At 35.8% G+C, this 13,894-nt stretch overlaps 2 protein-coding genes and 1 long non-coding RNA gene across 4 annotated transcripts; 1 reads left to right on the forward strand and 2 right to left on the reverse strand.

Annotated features, from left to right (window-relative positions):
• Positions 1-5,593: 5,593 nt before the first annotated feature.
• LOC113311926 lies at positions 5,594-6,040 on the forward strand. Its single transcript, XM_026560710.1, has one exon. The coding sequence runs from the start codon at positions 5,594-5,596 to the stop codon at positions 6,038-6,040; it is 447 nt and encodes a 148-aa protein (XP_026416495.1).
• A 3,638-nt stretch (positions 6,041-9,678) lies between these two features.
• Positions 9,679-10,375, reverse strand: LOC113313501. The gene has a single exon (XM_026562285.1). It carries the CDS (start codon positions 10,286-10,288, stop codon positions 9,827-9,829), a length of 462 nt encoding a protein of 153 aa, XP_026418070.1. The 5' UTR covers positions 10,289-10,375; the 3' UTR covers positions 9,679-9,826.
• A 920-nt stretch (positions 10,376-11,295) lies between these two features.
• Positions 11,296-12,959, reverse strand: LOC113313613. 2 transcript variants are annotated; one of them, XR_003341958.1, is made up of 3 exons: positions 12,802-12,959; positions 11,946-12,142; positions 11,296-11,630 (listed from the first exon to the last, which is right to left on the reverse strand). It is a non-coding gene; the product is annotated as an uncharacterized LOC113313613 (long non-coding RNA). The 2 variants fall into 2 exon arrangements; XR_003341959.1 differs by having other exon boundaries at positions 11,296-11,638.
• Between the last annotated feature and the right edge of the window lie 935 nt (positions 12,960-13,894).

Raw genomic sequence — 13,894 nt, forward strand, 5'->3', positions numbered from 1 at the left:
TAGTTACACATGCTAATTAGATGTGTAACTTTTACTTACACATACTGATTGAATGTGTAACTTCTAGTTACATAGATTTTACTTGCATATAGTAATGGTTGTTACTGATTGAAAATGTTGCATTCTTTCCATTAAGGTTGCATTCTTTTCATTCTGAAACGTGCATATAATATTTGAATGATCGTATGATATGAAACGTTTATCTAATCCATAGTTGTTCATTATGCTTTACTTGTCAGTTCATAGCTTTGTGATGGTGAAAGTTGTAGCCGATGGTGGTGTGGGTGGTGGTACTACTGGAGGGTGCGGTGTGAGTGATGGAGAAATAACTGGGGGTGTCATATTAATTTGTGGTGGTGGAATTGCAAAGTGTTGCAGAAGGCAAGGAACCCCAAGTACCCACGTATTAGTGCACCACCAAGGAACAATCTTGACCATTACCATATCCTTAAATACACACTCACCACATAGTCCGGAATGAAGAAGATTGAAGACAACAACACCCTGGTATTCATTGTTGATATCCGTGCTGACAAGAAGATAATCAAGGATGCTTTCAAGAAGATGTACAACATCCAGACAGAGAAAGTGAACACCTTTATCAGGTAAGCCTTCTTGCTTATCAAACAGAGAAAGGTAGTATATGGATATATAGGTGAGGATATAGGTCTGGAATGGTTCCACTTAACTCATTTTCACTTAATCTGTTTCGTATGATATTTCTCATGGAAGATTGTTGATTCGATCATATTTCGAGTTAATTTCACTGGTTAGGGAGAACTTGCTGAGCGTCAGGTAGCTTCTATCTTTTCTTTCTATGAATTCTAACTAACAAAATATATAGTGAAATTGTTTACCTGTATTGACTATAGAATTATAGAATATGTATCTACTTGTATGATATTTTGATAATTAACCAGTACAATCTGGTTTTGAAATTGTTTCATCTAGGTTAACTTGTAGATACTTATCTTGTTTCTCCTAATTACACGTTCTATGCAAGTGTAATTCTTAGTTACACATGGAAGATGCATGTGTAACTTCTGATTACACTATACAGAAGCATGTGTAACTCCTACTTACACATACTACAATGAACGTATTTAGTTGGTGCATCATTCACATTGCATGCCATTCATTGTTCGCATATTATGTTTCTCTAACTAATGACCGAAACTGCATTTCTGATAGACTGTTGATTCCATTAGCTCTTTTTGGAATTTATTTCACTGGTTAGAGGGGAAATTGCTGAGCGCCATGTAACTTCATTTTTTTGTGTGATCTTCCTATAAATACATCAGTTTTGTGGCACGTTTATTATGAATACATGACACACTTGGTCAAATTAACTTTATCCATCTTTTTCATACTCAGTTACCCTTTCTTAGTGTATTTTGCTTTTGATTGAGCCAAAAACTGTAACATTGTGCTTTAGGTAACTTAAGTTTGCAAGTTCATGATAAATGACATATGCCATATGCATGTGTAACTCCTTGTTACGCTAGTTATATGCATGTGTAACCTTTCAGTTACACAAGTCAAATGCATGTGTATCTCCTAGTTATACATGCTATATGCATGTGTAACTCTCAGTTACTCCGAAGTTTCTATATGAATATGATTTTTCAGTGTTTGTAGAGTTCAATGAAAAGTGTATTTCGCTTTGATTGTTTGATTGCTCTTGTATTGTTATTGTTTTCTATTATGAATTGCAGAGTATTGCTGCTGGTGGTATTGGAGTAGGAGGTAGTGCGAGTGGTGGAGAAATAAGTGGAGGTGTCATTTTAACTGGTGGTGGTGGAATTGCAGAGTGTCATTAGGTTTTTACAACAATCAACAATACTCTTCTTCTACAACAATCGTCACAGTTGGAAACGAATGGTGGGTTGGTGAATGCTAGCACTGAAATTGCGCTTGATACTACTGCAAGGTTAGTCCAGCATGCCTCAGTCTGTATTTTATTTCCTATTCTTCGCTTTCCCGGAAATGTTGAACCTTTAACTCATAGCTTTACCACAGAAATCAGTGGTTTGAACATTATACACTTGGTAATCATGCTTATGTTATTGCCTTTATTGGTTCGTGTGCTGAATTCCAATATGGATGTGTAACTCCTAGTTACACTGGTCAGTTGCATGGGTAATTGCTAGTTTCACTATTCAGATGTATGTGAAATTGAATATACATTGTTTTTCATTTAATCTTATAAAAACTAATTGCTTGTTGTTATATTTTAGGTCTCGCTGGAACTGGAGTTGACGTTGAACACACAAGTCATACGCATGTGTAACTCTCAATTACACTAGATAGATGCATATGTAACTCTCAATTACACTAGACAGATGCGTGTGTAACTTCTAATTACACATGCTAAGAAATTATTATAAATGAATATTAAAGTAATACATGTACTTTTTTTATGCGTTCTTTTTGATGTCTATTTTTTGATATGTAACTTTGCATTACACATGTCATAAGGATGTGTAACTTCTGGATACACATGGCATATGCATGTGTAACTTCTGCTTACACATTAACACTATACTTTAATAATTTTGGGCCTAGATTTAATAGTTTTGGGCTTAAATTTAAATTTTATTTAATTTTGGGTTTGACAGTATATAAAAGTTCATATAAAAGGGCATCGATGTCTTTTAACAACTCGGGGCTAGATTTAAATTTCTTTTAATCAAGGGCCTCATATTATGGGTTATCCATGGGTTGGGCCTTAGCCTAATTTTCCCTTATTTTTTTAGAATGATTTTTTAGGGACCATGGTTTTTTTGAGGGGACCATGGTTTTATTAGGCCACCTTCCCTATAGTTATAAGGGTGTCCTAAAGCATTGAAATGACTAACCTACCCTTAACCTAATTTAATTTAAAACCAACCCAATAACCACCACCACCTCCCACCATCGCCGATTACCACCACCACCACCTCCGATTATCGCCACCACCAACCACCGATTACCACCACCACCGCCGCCCACCACCGTCGATTACCACCACCACCACCTCCGATATCACCACCACCAACCACCGATTACCACCACCACCTCCGATTACCACCACCACCAACCACCACCACCACCACTATATATATAGATTAATTTAAAACATTAACAAAGATATTCTCACAAACCCATTACTGTTATTCGTTTTTGGTTGAATAAATGAGAAATAATCATTAAAATGAGTTGAAAATGGAAGTTGCAGAGAGGTTTAATGGAGGGTTTTTTTTCAGAGAAAAGTTCGCTTATCACGAATTAATTTTTTCTTAACCGAACTCAGAGTTCGGTTGATTCGCAAAAAAATACTTTTAACCGAACTCCTTGTATTAGAACAACACAAGTCCATAAGTTCGGTTCCTTTGCAAAATAAGGATATCACCGAACTTTAGTTTACGAAAATAATGAGAAGTCCACAAGTTCGGTTCGTTCGCAAAAATGTTAAGTTTTCTTTGTAACCGAAATCTACCTTTGAAACTTCGTAACCGAACTCTACCTAATTCGCCAAGAAATAAATTTCGTAGTAACCGAACGTTTGCCTAATTGCATATATAAACCCAGTTCGGTTGATTCGCAAAATATGTTGAAGTTTGCGAACCAACCGAACTTCTAACACTAGGTTACTTTTAACCCGCAGTTCGGTTGGGAACTTGGTTGCATTGAAGTTTGCGAACTAACCGAACACACAAAATGTACCCAAATAAATTGTTAAGTTCAAAGTTCGGTTACCTACCATTTTATCCTAGGTAACCGAACATTACACTGTACGACCAAAACCTCCATTAACGAGCGAGTTCGGTAACCTGCGTGTTTGGAAAACGTAACTGAACTACACTTTCAGGTGTGTCCGGTTACATGTTCTTGACATATGGTAACCGAACTGGCCCAAATCTACATAAAAAAATTCATTTTTTTGAAAGTTTGGAGCAATTCAACCAACATTATCTAAGTTTGAAGCATACCCGGGTACCCAAATACCCTTCCTCCGATTGTGGTTGGTAAAATCCATCGTTTTTCATGTTTTTCTTCTTCATCTTCTCTAACTTTACTCTCTCAATAATTCTACTTCTTTAAAAAAAAAGACCATCTGATTTTTTAATCTCACTAATTATCTTTAACTTAATCATCTCACTAATCATTACACTAACTAATCATCACCCAAAGTTTATTAGGAGGGTAATTTAGGTATCAATATAAATATCTAGATAAGGGGTGATCTAGATTTACTTCTAATGTCTTTACCCAAAATAAAACCATGGTCCCCAAAAAAAATCATGGTCCCGAAAAATCGTTCTCTTTTTACTAAATTCCTAAGATAACACAAGTACAAAACACGCTGCACATACATTAGACATGTTTTTATTCGTGTGTGTGTGCCAGCACAGCAAGGTGCATTTTACACCTCTAACCAGCACCCCTCACAATTAATAGCCCACTAAATTATGGACCTCCGATGTCAAAAAGTGCCACTAAATAACTTCTGGCCCAAAAGTTAGTCACTTTTGAGCAACACCCAAAACATCTTTACTTCGCGTGGAAGTTCGGATTCCCTGAAAGAGAAGCAAGTAACTTCATCATCATTAGAGGAAAAGGAAGGCACTTGCGCGTGGTAGAGTAGTAGTTACTAGTGCTTTCAAAAGTGGATGTCTTGATTAGTTGATTATATCGAGAAAAACATCGTTTATGACATGTAGTGGTTAGATGCTAGTAGCCCAGTACCTGCAGTGGTAATTGGAAACACTATATAATGACTAGAATTAAGGGTAGATTATGAGAAGTAGATGCGAGCATTGATATTGTTTTTTGGGCTCTTGTTAACTTGTATACCCGTATATATGTTAAGGTTCACTAAAACCAATTTCTAATAGAATAATACAAAAAAAAACATAATTTTCAAGAAAATAAAATAATTCTTTATTAAACCTTAACATGTATACGGGTATACAATAACAAAAGCCTGTTTTTTGTATAAAGGTGTCATTTATACAATATTTTATAATAACCACTACAAATAATGCACATCGTTGCCTTAAATTTAACTGTTTTTCTTTATAACTTAAGAGACCACTGGTAGGAATTAAACCATACTTTTCAAACCCTCATCCCAAAGCATAACTGTGTTCAAAACCCTTCAGATTTCAGACCCATAAGGTTAAGCAACATCTCATACAAAATCATCTCAAAAATCATGACAAACAGATTAAAACCAGTACTCCACAAAATCATATTCCCATGGAAAGCTGCATATGTTCCAGGTAGAAATATATTGGACAATACCATCATAGCTCATGAAATTGTTCAATACATGAAGAACACACAATCTTATCATGGTGCTGTAGCTGTTAAATTGGACATGTCAAAAGCCTTTGACAGGATGGAGTGGAGCTTCATCAATAAAATTTTGCTGAAACTTGGATTCTGTGATAGATGGTGTCAGTTGGCCAACCAATGTATATCAACTACTACTATCTCTATTCTGTTAAATGGTTCTCCAATTCAAACAATGGTTCCAACAAGAGGATTAAGATAGGGAGATAGTCTATCTCCATATCTCTTCATCATCTGTATGGAAGGATTTAGTAGGATGATCCAAGCTGAAGTGGATAACAATGCTATAATTCCAATTCACCCTGCAAGATATGGTCCTCCAGTTTCACATCTATTCTTTGCAAATGACTGCATATTGTTCTCCTCAGCTAAAAGATCTTCTATAGAGAATCTGCAAGAGGTAATATATAAATTTTGTGAAGCTTCAGGACAAATGATAAATCTCAACAAATCCAGTATACGCTTCAACAAAAGATTAAATGAGGGCATCAAGATTGATATCTGCAACATGATGAGAATGAAAACTATGCTTTTGGATGAAAAGTATGTGGGAATTAACTTATTCATGAGCAAAGGGAGAAACAAGTGCTTCAAAAACATCCATGAAAAGATGAAGACAAGAATCCAACATTGGCAGGCTGGTATGGTGAATCAAGCTGGCAGAAGTACTCAAATTCAGGCTGTCACTAATTCCATGGCCTAATTTCAGATTGGATGTTTTATTCTTCCTCAACAAACCATAAACCAACTTGAAGCTACCCAAAGAAAATACTGGTGGAACAAGAACAATGGAAGAGGCTACTATTTCATCTCTGGGGTGCTGTTTCAATTCCCAAAAGGTGGGGAGGTCTTGGGTTCAAAAATCTGAAAATCTTCAATGAAGCAATGATCACTAAACTGGCATGGAGACTAATTAATGAAAAGGATAAGAAATGGGCCAACATTCTAGAAGCAAACTATTTCAGAAATGAGAATATTCTTCATGAAGATATATCTGAGAGAGGAACTGCTATTTGGAAAAGCATCAGTAAAGGCATAGAATGGATCAAAAAGTTTCATATTTGGTTAACTGGAGATGGTAAGTCAGTTTATGCCTTCAGAGATAATTGTATCAAAGGCTACATTGCCCAACATATCCAAGAAAATTTCAGAAACAGTGAAGACATTCCTTACAACATGAAAGTTGCAGAATTCATTGATCCCAATACAAGATGTTGGAATATTGGACTTCTTCAAGATTACTTTACTCAAGACCAAGTGGAAGAAATTCTAAATATTATTCCTCTCACTCAACTAGAAGATAAGATGATCTGGTCCTTAACAACAAATGGTATGTTCTCTGTGAATTCTACCTACAAAGCCATTCTCTGCTACAACAATCAAACTCTCAAAAATAAAGAAGAAGAAGCTAAATTCTGGCTAGGCTTATGGCATCTAAAAATTCCTCATAAATGTCAGTTGTTCCTGTGGAAAGTTGCTCAAAATATTCTCCTGGTCAATCAAAAGCTTAACAGATACAACCCATACCACGATGACATATGCTCTAGATGTCAAGAAGAAGAGGAGAGCACTACTCACATGCTTATTCACTGCAATTATGCCAGAAGCATTTGGAATGCTATCTTCCCAGATATTACTCAAGATCTCAGTAACACTGATAATATTCAGCATTGGATAAAAACTTGGGACAAAAAAGATTCTACAATCAATTTTGGGAGACAAGGCAATGTGAATCTCATTGTGATCACAATGTGGTTCATATGGAAGACCAGATGTGAGCTAGTTTTTGAAGGAAAAAACTGTTCCAGCAACAATCTGAAAGCCAGGGTCTACAATTATTGCAATGAGAATAAAATACATGCTAACAATCAATTGATTCAGTTGCAAGTTTTAAGATCCAGGAACAATAATATGGAAAATATAAGAGATAACATGAATAGATGGTCTCCTCCTTTAAGGGGAAGATTGAAAATTAATATAAATGCTTCTGTTTTGCCTGGTAACCATTATGCTGGAATTGCTCTAATAATAAGAGATTTTACAGGTCAATTGGTGGAGGCATGGACACTGGTAGAGAAAGTCAGGAATATAACTCAGGTTGAAGCTGTTGCGGCACTTAAAGCTCTGCAATGGATCATTCAACTTCAAATTCATAATGTTATTGTGGAAGGTGATAACAAGAAAGTTATGGACAATATCAATGGCCTGTGCAATATCTCTCCCTGAGAAGATGGTAATATTATTAAAGAGTGTCAGCATCTTGTTAGTTGTTTAGGAAACGTTGTTGTTTGCTTTAGAAATAAGAAGTGTAATCAAGTGGCAGATCTTCTGGCCAGGTTTGCTAGGACAAACAATTGTAGTAGGAAATGGAGTATGAATCTCCTTGAGTCTGTTAGAGTCAAGCTTGAAGCTGAAAAAGTTGTGATGTAACTCTTTGTCGTTTCTGGCTTTTAATGATTATCTGTGTTTTTCTTTCAAAATAAAAGAAAAAGTTATTTTTAAAGATAACATGTTGGTTCCCTGGCATGGGGATGTAAGATTCAAGAACCTCGCCTTATATGCTTGCTCTTGTACCATATGATGGAAACATTTCATCATAAGAACATTCATAACTGAATCATAATTGAATCAATAGTGGATTTGGACACTTCAGAAGTTTCTTTTTTATTTCTGGAAGTAAAAAAAATTAAAAGTTCAATTTTAGAACGACTTCTAAAAACAAATTTGTAAAACAAATTATTGTTGCTTCTAATTTTTGAGACTGATTTCTATTCATGGTATCTAAATATGCTAATCGGAGGAAAAATACTTTTAGTTACAGTCTTTTTTTTGCTCGAACCTTACTATTTTTGGTGCAGGATCAGTCTATCAAGCTTTTATCCACTAAAAGTTTCAATCCTGTTAAAGGGGCGGCGGATTCCATTAGAGGGGCGGCAGTGTGATAATTATGTCCCTCTAGTTGGTTAGGGGATGTCCTATAAGGGGTGTAAATTGACTAGATTACCCCCCCATTTTTTAACCTAAATCAAAGCTAAATTAAAAATTGTTTTCTTTCTTCTTTTCTTCTCCTCCTCACATCAACCGTGACCTCCATTAAAACTCAAAATTTCATCGTCTTCGATTAATCGAAGATTCGAAAATTAATCAAGTGTAGGGTAATGACTTATATGTGGTATGTTTTGAAAAACCCAGTTACGGTTTGGTTTATTTTGTTCGATTTTAAGTTTAATTTCTATCAAAAATTAGGGTTTTAGATGAAAATTGAAATTCAAATTTCTGGGTTTATGGGAGTTACGGTTGATTTTAACTCAATTACGAACCGTAACTGGAGACTTTGATGTTGTTACGGTTGGTAATTGAACTATTACCAACCGTATGTTCTTATATCTGAGAATTTTCTTCAGTTGCTTTTTTTTCCAACCGTAAGTGAACTTACGGTTGATGTCGATACCAGAATTACGAACCGTAAATAACCCTGGAACCCAGAGTTCAGAATGGTCACCAATTACGGTTCATAACTAAAATTTGAGATGAACCGTAAATACTGTTACGGTTGATAACCATTTTAGTTTACGATCTGTAACTAAGTTACGGTTCGTCTCGAGCATTCGGTTACCAACCGTAACTGGTTTTACGATTGGATTTTCCCCAAATTTAACCAGTTACGATTGTTAGTTCATATTTTACGAACCGTAACTAAGATTTACGGTTGGTTACGAGCAAAATTCCAACCGTAATTAGCTCTGAAAATGTAAAAAAATGGAATTTTTTTTAAACTCTAAAATTTGATTTTGTTTTGATTTAGAGTTAATATAAGTGAAAATTAATCATTAACACTAAACTAGATTATCAACACTAAACTATGTAAGGGTTAATTAGTCATTTTCAGTTTTCTGGATAAGGGGCACTTCAAATTACCATGTAATGACCCTTTTTGTCCTATTACCCGCCGCCCCTCTAATGGAATCGGCCGCCCCTTTAACATGATTGAAAAGTTTTACCACATCACTGTTTAACGTATGTAGACGCTAAATTTTATGCCACGTCAGTTTATAAAATTCAGATTTTTTTTTGATAGGCTAAAGCTGGACCCAGGCCCCTATTCAAATCCAGCCAGTTGGACTAGCCCCATTGCTAGATCCAACCCCGCTAAACCCCTCTATACAACTAATTTAAATACAAACCTCTACTACGGTGGAGATCGAATCCCTGACTTCCTTCTTACTGGAGTTGATGGGATACCAATGAGCTATGCTCTTGGACCCATAAAATTCAGATTAATAACTTATATTTTGGTGTAAAATCTTGGGTTTCGACTTTGGGTCACATTATAACAAAGAAAGAGAAAAAGGCAAATAAGGAAAGACTAGTTTGCTAATTAATCATTGATTATAGTAGGTACATCTCATAACACAATTAATAAAGACCAGCAGAATGACGACGGAAATGCTACTATTGAACAAGCAATTTAACTATTTAAGCAAAGCCCTTAACAAGCAGAATCAGGCTGAACAGAATTTGAACGATTAATGTTAGTTCGTCGAGTAACTATCATGTAATAAACACCTATTCCTGATAGGACTGCGAAAACAAAAGCAAAAACAATTCTAGAAATGCCTCCAGCTCCTAGTACTAGTCTCTTACTATTACCACTACCACTACTACCCTGTACTGTTGTTGATTCCTTGCTTTCATGTGCTGGTGTAGCTCTTACTACAGCTGACGAAGTAGAAAATGCTGATGATCCTGACACTGGTGCGCAATTGGATTCATCACAAGGTTTAACGGCTTTCGGTGTATGTGTATTTGGATGGAAAAAGTCGTAAGCAGATGGAGAAAACGCCACTGGGTTCTCGAAAATAAGTCCATGGGGAGCTCTAGCTTGAGCTTGCGCTTGAGTAATGTATAAAGAAGATAGAGAACAGAGGAAACAGAGTAAAAATGTCGCCATTAATTAAAATGTAAACTGAATTCTGATGTTGTTTCCGTGAATGGGGATTTAAGTAGTAGTGGGTTTGATGGAGTAGGAAAATTTGGATGAGCACTATTTATAAGGGATTTGTTGGAATTACTTTGGAGTGGGTGTGGGTTTTGGTTGCTTAATCTTAAAAATTACTACTAAAGAATATGAAGGGGAACAAAATTATGGCTACTTCTTAGTAAATTCATGGGGAATGCAGTGGCACTGGCAGATGACGATCATGGATATTGCATGACATGTCAGGGTTGGGGTGGTGTTGTGTGGGGAAGATGATTGATGAGGTCCATGAGGAGAATGGCGTGGGGTCTTGCTTAGTTAGGCAGCAACATATATTGTTCCCAAAGTCATGAGTGGAGTAATCTAGTTTAGGGAATTGATGTAATGAATTACGTGTAGCTCCAATAACAAAACCATTTGAGCCAAGTTTTGTGGCCATAGGCATTATTAAAGAAGTTGTAATTAACTTGCGCATGCTGTGATGAAATCGATGAGTTTCTGATCGATGTTTTCTTGATGTTTTGCAGCCATATGCATTATTAACACCGGTGAGAATACATATGCCATACACATGTTTGAATTTGACTCATTTAACAATATAAAATTTGAAAGCAATGAAATTTTTTGAGTAGAATAAAGATTTAATATTACTGGTTGCATAGGTAATTCAGAGAGTTTTTCAACCATATAAATTTTATAAAAATCTGAGTTATATTTCGAAAGATATTAAGTTTCTGAAATTATTGATACATTTTTAAAACAATGACATTTCTATTAATACATAAGCATTCATTTAGTGTATGTTTATATCCTTTATTTTTATTGAATTTACATGATGTAAATGAGGACAACTTGATAATTTCGGGGTCTGCTGTCAAAAAGATCTCTTTTCTTTATATTATATGCAAATAGAGTGCACGTGCGTTGCATCCAAAACACCTATTATAAATAAGAAAACACACTCTGTGTTCATTAATTTCTTGAAAATATCTTTTTACGAATCACCAGAGTTCTTGTATACGTACACTTTGCAGCAAGTGTCCCCAATCAAGTTTCTCAAGCACAAATCCACAAAATGTGAAGTGCAATAAATGCAACAAAAAAGTGGTGCTTAGAGAAAATAGAAGTTTCAAAACTATTTTTCCCTGCCCATGTAATTTCCGGTTCTAGTGTCCACCAATATATCGCCGCAACTGTTAACAAACGAAGGAACACTCACAGTAGCTCCAATATCAATGGTTCCTGCCTTTGATCCACCTTGCAGTGTCACCTCAAAGGCCAAGATCTGTTTGAATCATCTTCATCTTAACGGTTCCTGCCGCACTACATTGAAGTTAGTAAGTTGCAACAATCATGTATTAGCCAACCGTACAATAAAAAACTTCAAACTACATTGAAGTTAGGAAGTCAGCGGATGTAATGATAGCCAATTAGTCTGATTCCAAGTTCCAAATGGGAATGTAATAAACAAAAAGTTAACTTAGTCATAGAATGATACATCACCAAATAGTCAAGTTGACATCATCCCATCATTGTTTACCATCCTAAAGAGAATGGTGCGTGAGCAAGCCATGTATAGAGTCAAGAAAATATAATACACGTAAAACGAATGTGGTGACTTATAACTCACCCAGACTAACTGTGAAACTGCAGTCCAAGACGATCTGCATGCTACAAAACTCTGATAGAACCTTCTTTATGACCCATGAATGGGATGAAAAGGGGATGAATCCTCTTAACTGAGCATCACATGCTCTTATCAACAACTTCAAACCATGTTCCGATGAAGTTAACTACAACTTGCCTTACTGCATCTCTACTACATACCTGAATCAAAATAGAATGAATGAGTTTAGTAACCAACATACATGGAGAGAGACAATGCAGAATAATTTCGAATAAACTTCTTCCAAGAAAAGGAAATACACCAAATTGTCTGGGTTGTTATTGAGATCACACCTTAGCTGATATTCAATCTCGATTATAGCAAACTCCACACTTGAAACTAATGAACTGAACTTCAGAGACTTGTAAATTTTCCTCTTTGAATTGTAATGTCAATTAACAATATGAATTCAGATTTCTAATATCAACAGTAAACACATTTTTTTCGCCTAGAATTTTTTTCAAACATCTCATACTTAACTAAGCAGAAATTTGTTGTTGGTATTAAAAGCACTAAATTACAAAGTAGTTACCGCATCTCAAACATTTTTCCCTAATAATGAACTTATGAGTGACCTAAAAACCCTATTTTCATTTCCCCAAACAACTAAAATAATTTGTCGAAACAATTAGAATAATTTGGGGAGTTAAATTGAATTCAGTATGAAACTTTCCGATACATGGACAGAGGTACGTAAATCGACAGTAAGGTTGAATAACAAACCCTTCAAGATCATTCATAAACATGTGAAATAAAATCCCCATTTTTACAGAAACCCTATAGATTACAAAAATCAAACAATTTGAGAAATGTTGCATACCTAATCGAGGAAGTGAAAAATAACCAACTCAATTATTCTTCATCTCCGTCATTGGTTGTCTGCAAATTGCTTGAAACGTAGGTGAAGATTCAGTTGCAGCGACCGATTTGATGGATTCTAGTTGTTTCCAAGAGAAGAGAGCTAAGGGAGAAGAAAACGAAGAGAAACAATCGAGGAAGAGAAAGAAAAAAAATAAAGGGAACGGCTGTGGTCAGAGATGAAGACAATCCAACGGCTGATGCGCGTTATTAGAAAATACGTTTGGTGTACGAAAAGTACGGAGGTACACCAAAAATGCTTACGGTAGGTTTGGACTAAGGGTGCACACGATACGGTTTGGCTCGGTTCTTGCCGAAACCGAGTACTTGTACCTCTCTTATCTCGGTTCCAAAATTTTGGACCGGTACCTGTATCTTGTACCTCGGTTCCGGTACCATTCGGTACATGTACGGTACCAGGTACGGTTCCGGTACCAATCGGTACCTGTTTTTCAAATTAAGACAATTTGAGTAGAAGTATATATACCTTAAACTCATCCATGTGTTACAACAATTTCAAAATGTTTATACTCCAGTCCAGTGTAAAACTATAAAAATGATGCTCCAGCTTTTTACAAGACGGAAAAAGTATTATGAGATTAATTTAAAACTCTCAGTTGATTTTGTTTTACCTGATTGCTGAGATATGAGCTGCCACCACCAGCTACGTTACCGGCGACCGTGACGATCTTATCTCCTACGTAATTGTCATGATCGACTGGCACAACATCCATAGCTTTGATTTCAACTTGGTTGGATTGACTTTAGCAGTTGTCAATCGGGACCCAAGTTTTGCTTTATCGATATCTTGGCAATTTGTAATGATGCTAGCTGCTAGCATCATCTTTGTAGGAATAAATAAGATCACCAGGTGAACTAAAATATGCATTGTAATAATCTCTCATGTAAGCTTCCATTCTACGACGAAGAATCTCCCTCGGACTATGTTTATGAAAGCTCGTCTGGGAAGTTGTAGTAGTAACCATTGAACTCCTCTTCAGTTTGCATCGAAGCCATCTTAAAAAGTACATGTTTCACCTGTTGTAACACATGGA

This window comes from Papaver somniferum, chromosome 9, assembly GCF_003573695.1.
Source record: "Papaver somniferum cultivar HN1 chromosome 9, ASM357369v1, whole genome shotgun sequence".
In the NCBI taxonomy this organism is placed as follows: domain Eukaryota; kingdom Viridiplantae; phylum Streptophyta; class Magnoliopsida; order Ranunculales; family Papaveraceae; genus Papaver; species Papaver somniferum.

Coding starts and splice junctions, on each gene's coding strand:
- LOC113313501 (XM_026562285.1), bottom strand. CDS start 10,288: ATGGCGACATTTTTACTCTGTTTCCTCTGTTCTCTATCTTCTTTATAC.
- LOC113311926 (XM_026560710.1), top strand. CDS start 5,594: ATGATCCAAGCTGAAGTGGATAACAATGCTATAATTCCAATTCACCCT.